This window comes from Dermacentor silvarum, chromosome 7, assembly GCF_013339745.2.
Source record: "Dermacentor silvarum isolate Dsil-2018 chromosome 7, BIME_Dsil_1.4, whole genome shotgun sequence".
In the NCBI taxonomy this organism is placed as follows: Eukaryota; Metazoa; Arthropoda; class Arachnida; order Ixodida; family Ixodidae; genus Dermacentor; species Dermacentor silvarum.
The window spans coordinates 63,573,819-63,587,281 of NC_051160.1; the positions used below are offsets into that span (position 1 = coordinate 63,573,819).

General features: G+C 50.6%; 1 protein-coding gene across 1 annotated transcript in view; it reads left to right on the plus strand.

Annotated features, from left to right (window-relative positions):
- The window catches only part of LOC119458123 (DNA-directed RNA polymerase II subunit RPB7), a 51,833-nt gene that overhangs the window by 15,582 nt on the left and 22,788 nt on the right, over nucleotides 1-13,463 (plus strand). The window contains exon 5 of the mRNA XM_037719946.2: nucleotides 5,784-5,849. Coding sequence (XP_037575874.1) covers nucleotides 5,784-5,849 — 66 coding nt within the window. The remainder of the gene's footprint in view (nucleotides 1-5,783; nucleotides 5,850-13,463) is intronic.

Genomic DNA, 13,463 nt, shown 5'->3' on the forward strand with positions numbered 1-13,463 from the left:
ACTTCGCGGCCGCGCTCGTTCGTGCGCGCTGACATCACGCTTGTTAATTCAGCGAGTTTTTTTTTTTCTCAAGTTTCGGTTGCTATTCTGAACGTGGCGTGTACACTGAGCAGGTGTCTCGGAGACCCATGTCTCAGTGATCGGCGCTACTTCCTGTACCTTCGCGAGAGCTAAGCGGTGCGAAGCTCGTTTCTTGGATCTTCGTGGCGAACTCCATTGGCGGAGATCGCTAACACGGTGACGTTCGTGTCGACTGTACACGGAGACGACGTCATTGCTGCGCAAATCCAAGCAGGTCGATCCCCTCCAAGCGTAGTATGAGGCAGGGCATTATTAGAGATTTTTTTAAGCCGCACTAATAACTTTTTTTTCGGCCGAACGAGTTTTCCGGACTATTTTTCAGTCCCCTCGAGCTCGGAAAATCGGTTGGCGACTGTACGGAGCGCCCTAACCTAACCGCTGCACGTTGCTACTTGCCGGAAACTTCGAATTATCCGAATAGAGCCAAGCGGGCCATTCAAATTATCCGGTAGAATTTGCATTGAGAATGACGGGACCGCTCAAATTCTTCGAATTAACCGAAATTCGAATTAACCGAGTTCAGGTTTTACTGTATTTCTTTATTTTGAGTTATCAGTATATCCTGCCGAGTTTCCAAGCACTTTTCTTAGCTGCCGTTTTGCTTGAACAGCAAAGTAGACTGTATAGTTTGTGAGTTCGATGCTATCTTCGTGAAGCCGTCTTTTTTTGCTGGCATTGTCAAAATCGTAACGAGACTTACCGTATTTACTCGATTCGAATACGCCCTTAATTGTAACGCGCACCGTGCTTTCCGTGACGAAAAAAAAAGAAAAAGAATGAAAAGGTCCTTTACAGTACCGTTGTGATGACAGGTTCTTTTGTTTAATTGTTTAGACTGTTCTCTGAGCCTCCCAGAACCCAGTTGAGGACAAAGCCGTTTGTGGGAAAACGTACATAAACATTTATTAAAACTGAAACGAAAAGTAATCCATAAAACAAACACTCAAAAAGACTATCACGGCACGAAACGCACTCGGAGCTAGAACGACAATGATAGCAGGCAAGTTCGGGCAGGTCGTGAGTGTGTGGGCGCACAATAGTCTCGACGCGGAATAGCGGATGTGAGACGACGAGAGAAGCAGCGTCAATCTCACCAATGGTCAGGGTGTCGGATCATTGACGGGGCGATCAGAGCGGGGCAGCTCTGGCTTGGAGCGGGAAGGCAGGTGGCTTGGCGGCACGGGTAGACGGCAGCGGCGTTCTGGCCGGGCAGCTGGTTGTGGAGCTCGGGCCCGTAGCCCGACAGCTCATGTTCTGCCCACGGGCGCAGGCGCTCACCGGCCTCGGGCACCAGTTGACGATTGGCCAGAGTGGCGATGCCCAGGAAGGCAGGCGGCTTGGCGACACGGGCAGACGGCGGTGGCGTTCTGGCTGGGCAGCTGGTCGTGGAACTTGGGCCCGTAGCCCGACTGCTCACGTTCTGCCCACGGGGACAGACGCTCACCGGCCTTGGGCAGCAATTGACGATTGGGCAGAGTGGCGACGCCCAGGAACGGGTTGGCAAGAGGCCCCGGCTGGGTGAAGTCCTGGTGACTCAGGTCCGGAACTCGACGGCCGTCTTTAATCCCCGGTCCGGTGGCCGACTTTCTCCTGGTGCCGCTTCTGGAACTCTTCCCTTCTTCTGTCAGCGCGGCTTGCTTTTCTGTAGGTCTGGCCGATTAGTCGTTTTCCCATTGGCCGCTCAAAGCTCCGTGTTTTCTTGCGATTGGATGCTTTTCCTTTCGTTTTCTTCTCTTGCGCCGCGCGTTCACGTGCCGGCCGCTCTTCGAAGTTGTCGTCTTTCAGCCAGCACGGAATTCGCCTCGGCGCGCGCACTCCTTGTCATCTGCTTCTTGTTGCCTCAATCCACCGCACTTTGTCGCGCACTTCACACACCACAAGAGCCCCTTTTTGGGAAAAGTTTTTCCAGAGGAAAAACTGCCGGTCAGTGTGCGACAAGTTCACACTTAAGCTCTAAACACCACACATATCGTGCGTTCACGATGTTGCACTGGCAGGCAAAGTTCACTGAGCAAGCACGTCATAATAGCGTAGCACTCATCAACATACAAATGTTCTGTATATAGTCCTTTAAGTCCCGAACAAGTTCATGGGGCGTATAAAGCACGACACTCACAAAAAAAAAAAAAAAACACTTGAAGTAATTTAAAGTTGAAGTCCTCAATTCACAACAAATATGATGTTTCTGTCCCAAGGTCAACATCCTGAGAGGGCAACCGGCTATTCATCAGCTTATTAAGTTATCGTGTCCCAGATAAGACGAACGGCGCATCTTTTCCGCGTTTGAAATGATAGCACTGGAGCCAATTTCTTGCCCCTTGCGGAACGCATACTTGAGGACCCCTGAATGACTTTACTCAAGTGCTGAACTGATTGGAAAGTCATAAGCTGGGTCTCATTGGCATTAAATGAAATGTGCTCTGTATATGTGCAGTCGGGCATAAATCTTGTAGGGAACACTTCAGGCACGCTGATATATAGCTGGGACCCATTGCACAAACATGCACACGGCACCTCAGCGGAAATGCTTTTCGCTTCTGCTGATGTTAGAGAGGACTGATCTGTTTCCTCATTACACAAACAGGAATGCACAGGCACTATGTTAACATCTAGATCACTCTGTGAGATGACCCCATTGTGTTCCCCAGTGGAACGACACTGTGCTGTCTTAATATTTCTGATCATGCATTCCCCTACACCTTGCATGCAGACGTCATCACTAAGTGCTGACGCGCTTGGTGACTTGGTGCGCAAGTCACGAGTCTCTTTCCTTGAGTCTTCATGGACTCTTTGCCAAGGTGTTCTGTATTGGTCTCCTTGTTGAGCAGCTCTGTACTAAAATCCATTTTACATTGACCTATGTGGCCTTTGGGGTTGCAGGCAGGCGAACTTACCCTCATTTGAGGTGAGCTATTCGAGTGGTCCTCAGACCTATTGAGGCCACTTATCACCACCGCAAGTGGTACACCGGAAGAGTGGGGGAGCATTTCATCGCTCGCCTCGCACTCTTCGAAGCCATTGGCTTTGCGAACCTTTGCCCAATCAGTCGGGCTTTCTAGAGGTCTTTGTGCCTCTTTATTTGATTTTCTTTTTTCTGCACCGGTTCGCATGCGTACCTTCTTGCTGGTGGTGTCCTCTTCTAGGTCACTGCCAATGCGCACCGTTGCCCAGTCGCATCTGAGCCTCTTTCTCTAATGTGCTTTTACTAGCACAGGTGCGCATGTGTGCCTCACTTTCCTTAGCAATTGCCTGCTGCCTGCTCCCCGAGCTATCCTCAACCTCCTTAAAGTTCATGTTGGGACCTATGGTCCGTTTCCTGCCTATTTCTCTGCTGCGCTCTTGTGCAGTGCCTTTTTCTAACAAGAGACCGTGATGGTGGTCAGGGCGATCACTAAACAGAGATGTCAAACTGCTGAGTCTGGAGGCCGCGTCAAACCCTTGCTCAATAGAGCTTGTATACTGCTCCAGCTCGCGAATCTCTCTCAGTGAGTGTGCCTTCGCGATCTTGAGACACAGTTGCAACACACATGCCTCGCGCTCAAGCTAATGTCTTTTTGCTTCTCGTTATGCAGCCCGCTCTTTTCACTCCGCTTCCCGTTCTTCTTGAGCTTGCGCTTGGCGCTCATCTAACCACGCCTTCAACTTCGCTCCTTCCAGCCCCATGCGCTGCGCTAACGCTAACATCTCCTGTGTGCTAGCCATCATTTTAAGCTTTTAGAACTAGCAAACGAATCCAAACAAATGGCTTCGTCCTGTTGCGGACGCCAATTTGTGATGACAGGTTCTTTTATTTTAATGTTTCAGACGGTTCTCTTAGGCGGAGCCTCCGAGAATCCGATTGAGGACAAAGCCGTTTGTTGGATAACACACACAAAATTTGAATACAACTAGAACGAGAGAAAAAAATAACAGAAAATAAACACTCAAAAAGAACTCGTACTACGAAATACACTCGGAGCTAAAACGCTAATGAGATCATGCAAGTTCGGGCAGGCAGCGAGGGTGTGGGCGCATAACAGTCTCGAAGCGGAGACGAGGCGGGTCAAGAAGTGGCGTCGATCCCGCCAAAGGTCGGTGTATCGGACCATCGTGCAGGCTACCAGAGCGTGGCAGCTCTGGCTTGAAGGGAGAAGACAGGCGACTCGGCAGCACGGCAGACGGCGGCGGCGTTCTGGCCGGGCAGCTGGTCGGGGAACTCTGGCCCATAGCCCGGCAGCTCACGTTCTGCCCACGGCTCACCGGCGTCGGGCAGCAGCAGTTGACTGTCTCTCATTTGGAAAAACAAGATTTACTCCAAATGCACTAAAGTTGCAATGAATAAAAAAAGCCGCAGTTTTGCCCAAAAAGCGAAGCGTCGCTTGTGATAGCAAATTAGTAGACAGCTATACAAAGTAAGGATAGTAGTTTTATTTGCCATATCAATTTGTAAACCGAGTAATAAATTAACAAGAATGGTGTCACGCACGCACAAGAAAACATCAACACATCTTACTCGAGGACCACGGAAGCTTGCTGTCAAAATGCTAGAGTGAGGAAGCGCAGCAGCAGCAGCGAGCGAATTCACCTTCGTGCTGCCTCTCATTTCAACGCGTACTACTATAAGTAGCGAAAACACAGCGCGCGCCAGACTCTGTCCCCGTCACAGATCGTTTTCAAGATAGGGCCAAAGTGATTGTATTGCCGAAGTGGATCGTCGCAGAGTACGTCCTGCTTCGGTCCACTGAAACCCTTCCGTGTTGCCTTGCTGGTGAAAACCCTCCACTCCGCACGTAAGTTTTGGGTACTCTGAATGTCCGTGATGCGGCCCGATTTTGGTCGCGTCTCCAAACACAGGATCACTTTCCTGTTCAGTGCGGTATCATGATGAACTCGGCACTTCGTGCTGATAGAGAAAACGGAAAGACAAACGGTAGACTAATGCCTAAGCACACATACTACAGTACGTGGAAGCAGCGGCAGCTAGGCTCGAAGCATGTACGAGGTGGCCTTTTGAAATGCCGATGGTGATATGGTATGCAGATTTAGGGTCGTACTCGATTCTAACGCGCATGCAATTTTTGAACCCGTTTTATCGGGGAAAAAGTGCACATTAGATTGGAGTAAATACAGTAAGGTGACTGCTGTCAGCTTAGGCGTCTATTTAGCTGTGTTCACTAGAATTTTAATACAGCCTCATCTACTTATGTGGTTTTCTCTAATGACATTTTTTAGAATTGTAAAGCAGCTTTGCCACCTATTGGGCTGTGTAGTCATTTTTGTAAACAGTATGTACAAGCTCGTTTGCTTGTACTACTATGACATGGAAAATATAGACGTGGCTCTTGTGCTGAAATCGTGTTAGTGACAAGCCCCAGCATCTACAGTCAGCACTTTGCCTTCATTTGAATGTGATCGATGCCACCATTAGTTGGACAAATGTGCAGTGCAGAGAAGCATGTTTGTGAATTATCAAAAGGGTGTATTGTTTCAAATAACACACGCATTGTTGGGTGAGTCGGCACAAATTGTAGGCAAGATAACCTTAGTGTGAAATAGATGGTAACACCAGGATATTGTAATCGGTTCTTACGTTTTTGTCTTTATCGCGCTGAAGTTGTCATGGCATGCGATGTTGCTTCTTCCACTGCTTCACTGATATGTGCTCAAATGTTTGTCAGCTGCTCATGGCTTCCTCCTTGTGTCTTTTATTGTGTGAATTACAGTCCATTCCATCAGACATGCAGTTTGACCCGAACTCCAACCCGCCGTGCTACAGGACACAGGACGAGGTGAGTGTGAATCTGGAACTCTGCTATGTGTCGAATTATGGGGGGTGTCAAGAGAATAAGCTAATGCTTACTACATTAACGCGCTTTTATTTACTGAATGAATAAACAAATCCTGTATATATATTTTGCACTAAAGCAGTGCGGAAGCGGCGATTCTTGATCATCTCATTATTGATTAGCGTTTGCAGTGGCGAAGGCATCACAACTTCCTTTGCAGTGCGGCCTTGGCATAAGACCTGCAGCTTCATCCGAGACATGATCTTCACTATCATGCACACAACCTGATTATATTTTCTCCAGGGAGCTGGTCGTCAACAGATCGTCGGTCTATTGCGATGTAGCCAGCAGTTTCGATGCCAGCATGCGGGCCGCGGTAGAATCGCTGCTTCATCCTCGACAGCTTCCACAGTGTTTGTGGCTTCACGCGCATTGCACTGTGTCAGAATGAAACTACTGCTCGCCACAACCACTGCGGATGAAAAGGTGGTCACTACTACCGGTGTGATCATGCCTGGCGACCATGCAGTATAAATGCACAAGGGCTGCAGTCACCAAGTCAGGACAGAACTACTGTTTGCCGCAACCGTGGTGCCTGTCGACGCGATCATCGATGGCGACCAAGCATTTCTGAAGGCACGTGGCCAATGCGTGCGCTGAGTCAAAATGAAACTACAGCTTGCTGCAACCGCTTCAGATGGAACCTCGGTCGCTATCGACAAGATCAGGATCGATGGTGACTAATGAGTACAGTCGCCGACCGCTTTTCCGGACTTTGTGGGGACCAAAAAATTGTCCGAAAAAACTAACAGTCCGAAAAACTCGTTCACCCTAAAAAAAGAATTTATTAGGCTTAGAGTGGCATAAAAAAAAATCTCAAATAATGCCCTGCCTCATACTACGCTTGGAGGCGATCAGATTTGTTTGTATTTGCACGAGACTGACGTTACCGCATACGGTCGTTAAGAGCGTCACCGCGTTGGCGAGATCACAGAAACGAGCCCTGTTACTTTGCACCACTTGGCTCTCGCGAAGGCACAGGACGTGGTGCCGGTCACAGAAATGCGATAAAAGCCCTTAATGCGAAGCCGCACAAACATACACAACGATGCGACGTCTCCGAGGCGCACACACCACGTGCAAAGTGTGAACCGAAACTTCTCGAAACATCTCGCAAAGTAATTATGATGATAGTGCTGACTGAAAAAAGACAAAAAAAAAAGTGCCGTCCCCTTGAATGTTTTGCCGGCTAAGGAAGAGTGGGCATAGCCTCCCAGACTGGAGGATGGCGTGCGTCTCCCAGTCTTGGAGGCTATAGAGCGGGCCACTGGAAGCCAAGCCTGAGCAAGCCAGTGGAAAATCCAACATGGTGGCCCTTGAGTGGGTAGCGTGGCTCGGAACGAGCGATTTAGTCCGGAAAATCGAACTGTTGGGCCTATGTTCGTCTCAAAAATCGGTTGGGGAAATGTATTAGCTCTATAGGAACCCTGACTGTGCATTTATGAAGTCCGGAATATCGAACAAGCCTGCATTTTTGGAGTCGGAAAAATCTCTCGGCGACTGTACGCAGGTCTAAAGGCACGCATACAATGCAGTGTGTGTCATGCGCGGGGATAAACACAAGAATAAGTGCTACAGTAAAACCTCGTTAATTTGACCCTCATTAATTTGGAAAATTGGATAATTCGGACAAGTTCTCTGGTCCCGGCTGCCATATGCATTATTCAATGCAATCAAACTCTTGGTAATTCGGATGTATTTGGCTGCACATCAGTTCATTTGGACAACTTTCGGAGCTCAGCGAGCAAGGAGCGCCGCCAATGTGCGACGCAAAAGAGCAAAAACGGTGCTAGTGCCCTACCGAAACAAAGCGGCTGAGTCCGCGTGGCCATAGTCATTAGCAGAAATCGTATGTGAATGACAGTAATGCCGGAACGCGTCGTGTTTATTTGTGCCTTTAAAGCCTTTATTCTTGCTTTGAGCGCCACGCATAACACCGCGTTTGCCGTGGGCTTTCATAATTCTGTAGTCGCCATCCATGATCGCGCCGATAGCGGCCGCAGTTCCTTCCGCAACGATTCCGGCAAACAGTAGTTTCATTTTCACTCGGTACGCGCGTCGGCCACGTGCCTAAATAACTACGTAGTCGCCATCCATGATTGCATGGGTAGAGACCGCGGTTTCGTCTCCACTTGTTGCAGTGAACAGTAGTTTCATTCTGACTCAGTGCGTGCATCGGCCGCTTGCCTTCAGCACCGCAATGTCGCCATTCATAATCGCTTCAATAGTGGCCGCGGTTTTCTCCGCAGCGGTTGCGGCAAACAGTTGTTTCGTTTTGAGTCGGTTCAAAGCTGTCGAGGGTGAAGAGCTCCGGCTACATCGCGATGGATGGACGATCTGTTGGCGATCAGCTCAGTGGCGAAAACATAATCGGGATGTGCGCACGGTAATGCAAAGCATGTGGCAAATGAAGGCGCGTGCCGTGGCCGTGCTGCAAAGGAAGTCGTGAGGCCTTGATTGCTGCTACGAATCTCAATGAGTGATGAGATGACAAGAATTCCACCTTCCGCTCTGCTTTTGTGCAAAATAGCAACAGGATTTGCTCATTCATTCACTAAATAAAGGCGTTTGACGTAGTAAGCATTTGTTTATTGTTGTCTGGATACCCTCGATAATTCGACATTTGGTTAATTCGGACATTTTTTTCGGTCCCATGAAATCCGAATTTACGAGGTTTTACTGCATAAAGGCTTAAATAGGCATGAAGCATTCTGGCGTTTCTGTCGTTCCCATACGGCTTCCAATGATGACTATGGTGATGCGGATGCCACTGCTTCGTTGGATGCTAGCAACGGTTTTGCTTATTTACATCGTACATTTACGGTGCTCTGAACTTGCCACACTCTAGGAGTTGTCCGAATTAACCTGGGGGAGACCAAAACGTCCGAATTAACAAGAGTTTTATGCCATGAAATAAGACATATTGTCACGACCTCGCAGGAGACGTGGAAGCAGGCGTACAGCATGTATACAAGTACTTTATATGAGCAGCAAACGCAATGTCGTTGTCGTCTCTGTTTTTCTACCCGCGCGCTACTTCAGCGTCGTTTCCATGGCCGGGCACATACCCGCCGCGACGATATAGCATGTGGCATTTGCCCCTCCTTTGAAAGAAGCATCGTCCCGATGCGCCAAGCGCCCAAGAAAGTGCAGTGATGGTGCAAAAGTGAGGTCATGATGCAAAATATGGCTTCATACGAAGCACGTGCACAACCTCGGGCAGATGCTGCCGGCGTTTGGAGCAGTAAGGACTGTCGGGCACAACTTCATAATTCACGTCTGATGCGGCGTAGAACTGTGTACGGCCCGAAGTATCTTCGCAGGAGCTTCTCAGATAGCCCCCGCTGACGAATAGGAGTTCAGACCCACACCTGGTCGCCGACGTTGTACGTGACGGGTCTGTGTCGAAGATTGTAGTGTCTGGCATCGTAGTTCTGTTGCGCTTGGATGCGCAAGCGTGCAAGCTGCCTTGCTTCCTCGGCGCGTTGCGTAAACTCCTCGGCACCAGTCTCGTGATCACCACACTCGTGTGGCAGCATCGCGTCCAACAGTGTTGTTACTTCCCGGCCATAGACGAGGCTGAAAGGTGTCACGCGTGTTGTCTCCTGGCGAGCCGTGTTGTACGCAAATGTAACATATGGTAAAATCTCGTCCCAGTTCTTGTGGTCGACATCGATGTACATACTCATCATGTCTGCCAGAGTCTTATTCAAACGTTCTGTCAGCCCATTGGTTTGGGGGTGATAAGCGGTTGTCTTGCGGTGAGTTGTACCACTTAATCGCAACACGGTATCCAGAAGCGCGGCCGTGAAAGCAGAACCTCTGTCGGTAATGACCACTGCGGGAGCGCCATGCCTTAGGACGATGGCTTCGATGAAAAATCGTGCTGCTTCGGCTGCTGTTCCCCGCTGGAGAGCACCTGTTTCGGCGTATCGGGTAAGATAATCAGTGACAAAGATTATCCATCTATTGCCGGCAGAAGACACTGGAAATGGACCTAAAAGGTCCATGCCAACTTGTGCAAACGGCGCTTGTGGTATCTGAACAGAATGCAGCAGTCCAGCAGGCCTGACGGGTGGGGTTTTGCGGCGCTGGCAATCCAGGCATGTCTGGACATAACGTTTCACGACCGGCGCAAGTCTTGGCCAGTAATACTTTAGCCTAATTCTGGATAATGTGCGGGAGTAGCCCAAGTGACCAGCGGTCGGCTCGTTGTGACAGGCGTGTAGGACTTCGTTCCGTAGAGATGCGGGAACGACAAGTAGGTAGCTGCTGCCACTGGGTGAAAAGTTCTTTTTGTAGAGAACGTCGTGACGCAAGCAAAATGAAGGCAGCGCTCTGGCGAATAACCTCGGCACGCAGCTTGTTTTTCCCTCTAAGTAATCAATAAGAGGAACCAGCTCTGCGTCCTCGCGTTGCAGGCGTGAAACGGCGACAGCGTCTACCATGCCTAGAAAAGCCGCGTCGTCATCGTCGTGCAGTGCAGTCTCAACAGGCGACTGAGACAGGCAGTCGGCGTGCCGCTTCCCCGATTTGTAGACAACAGTGAAGTCGAACTCCTGGAGCCGAAGGCTCCAGCGTGCTAGCCGACCAGCTGGATCTTTTAAATTAGTCAGCCAGCAAAGTGCATGGTGATCACTGACGACGGCGAAACAGCGACTGTATAGATATGGGCGAAATTTGAGGATGGCCCAGACTACCGCGAGGCACTCTTTTTCTGTAGTGGAGTAGTTAGTCTTGGTTCTGGATAGGGGTCCTGCTGGCGTATGCAAGCACTCATTCGGTGCCGTCCTGCCGCTGAAGAAGCACTGCGCCAAGGCCGACATTGCTAGCATCGGTATGAAGAATCGTCGGGGCGTCTTCGTCAAATGCCCGTTGCTGCTCTTCTCCCTACACGAAAGGGACATCTTCGCGGGTGAGATGTGTTAATGGACACGTAATGCGCGAAAAGTCCGCAATAAACCGCCGGTAGTAGGCGCAAAGGCCCAGAAAACATCGCACGGCCTTTTTATCAGATGGCGTCGGGAAATTAGTGACGGCAGCGATTTTATCAGGGTCAGGTCGAACACCTTCATGACTAACCACGTGACCGAGGAATTGAAGTTCCTCAAAACCAAAATGGCACTTTTCCGGTTTCAAAGTTAGGCCTGCTGAGCGTATTGCCTCAAAGACCGTCTTCAGTCTCCATAAGTGTTCGTCGAACGTGGCGGAGAAAACAATCACGTCGTCGAGGTACACTAGGCAGGTTTGCCATTTGAGGCCTGAGAGTACCGTGTCCATGAGTCGTTGAAACGTTGCTGGCGCAGAACATAAACCGAAGGGAAGCACCTGAAATTCATAAAGTCCATCGGGTGTCACAAAAGCGGTCTTTTCACGGTCTCTCTCATCAACTTCGATTTGCCAGTAGCCGCTTTTCAAGTCCATCGACGAAAAGTAACGTGCATTTCGTAGCCGGTCTAGTGAATCATCGATACGCGGTAGCGGATAAACGTCTTTCTTCGTGATCTGGTTGAGTTTTCGATAGTCGACGCAGAAGCGCAGACTACCGTCCTTCTTTTTCACCAATACGACAGGCGATGCCCACGGACTCTTAGATGGCCGAATAACTCCGTCCTCAAGCATCGTCTTCACTTGTTTTTGGATTGCCTCCCGCTCTTTTGGTGCTACACGATAAGGATTCTGCCGGATGGGTCTTGCGTCGTCTTCGGTGATAATACGGTGCTTGGTGAGCGGCGTCTGGCTAACTCTTGACATTAATGCGAAGCAGCTGTTAAACTCATTGATGAGCTCAAGAAGGCTGTTGCGTTCGATGGGCGATAAAGTTCGACTGACATCAACCGCAGGTGCAGGCATAGGCGCGGTGGACGCCGCGTGCTGCACTGAGAGGCAGTCTTGTATTGGGGCAATTTCGTCGAAGTAAGCAACAGCAGTGCCTTTAACAATCTGTCGACGTTCCCTGCTAAAATTCGTCAGCAGGAGTTCACCATGTCCGTCGAGTACATTAATTACGGCCCTGGCGACGGAAACGCCCTGACTCAGTACTAGTGCGTTGATGTGTTCAGCGACGCCAGGCCCGGTGTGCAAGTTATCGCAGATGACAGGCACGAGGGAACAACTTCGCGGCGGAAGCGTGACGTCGTCGGCGGCGATACGTAAACGCGGTCGCTGGTCATCCGCGTGGTCGACGTCTTCGGAGCTCGTAGCAAATGTCACCATGCGGTCGCGGACATTAATAACTGCACCGTATTCCCTCAAGAAATCCATTCCCAGAATAAGTTCTTTACAGCACTCAAAGAGAATGACGAGGGTGGCAACGAAGGCTGAACTGGCGATTATGATTCTGGCTGTGCATTTTCCAATCGGCGTCATCAACTGGCCCCCGGCAGTTCTGATGTTGGGCCCGGTCCAGGGCGTCTTCACTTTTCTTAGTCTGTCGGCTAGCTTTAGACTCATTATCGAAAAATGCGAACCAGTGTCTATGAGAGCGGCCACTTGGTGGCCGTCAATGCTAATGACAAGATCGGCGCTGACGGCGTCTGTTACATGTGGTGTGGTTGGAATCGTCGGAGTCGTAGAGTCGTCGATCGTCGGTGATGGGGGTTCTTGGGAAGCTCGACGGTTTGCAACCTCACCCCCGGAGGTCGCTGTCTCTAGTTTCCCCGGCGCGGGCTAGGAGACCTGCCCCTAGAGGCGTCAGGAAAATCGCGACGGGTTGGTTGGGTGTAACGAGCCGGTGATGGGGAACGCGATCGAGGCGTCGTTGAACCTTCCGGTCGAAAGTTGGAAGGATTGTCGTCGCATGTACGTGGAGCGTCAAACCGAGGGTAACTATAGTTGGTGGGAAATCTGGGAAACCCAGCTGCGCGGTAGTGGCAAGCTCGATAAACATGTCCTGCTTCACCGCAATGAATGCATAGCGGCCGGCGGTCAGCGGTGCGCCACAAATCGGTTTTTCGTAGCGGATAGCCGGCAGGGAATTCTCCGTAAGACCGCGGCGCAGCGATCGGCTGTCGGCGATACGGCATTGCTGGCGGCAGCTGTGACTGTCGAAGATAGGGCGTCGGGGATGGCGGCGGTGGCTGCGTCGGAGTGGTCGACGGTGTCAGCAGCATCGAAGTGGCGGGAGGTGGACGACAAAGAGCTTCCGCGTATGTGCATCGTCGCGGCGCCGCTTGCCAGTCGGGCGAAGAAAAGGCCTGTCGAACTTCCTCCCGGACGACATCAGCGACAGAAGCCACCGCTGGTGCCATGGGAGCAATTCCGAGCTGCCGGATCTCCTCTCGCACAATCTCTCAGATAACTTCACGCAGAGATGTGCCGCCGCCCTCAGGTAGCAGTGAAGCATTTGTTGGCGAGTTCGCGCGATCGTATTGGCGGTACCGCTGCGATAGTGCCCGTTCGATAGCGGTAACCTCCTTGGTAAATTCGGCCACTGTCGTCGGTGGATTCCTCATGAGTTCGGCAAACAGCTGCTCCTTCACTCCCCGCAAGAGATAGCGCAACTTCTTTTCTTCGGCCATCTCAGGATCTGCTCTGTGGAAAAGGCGGGCCATATCT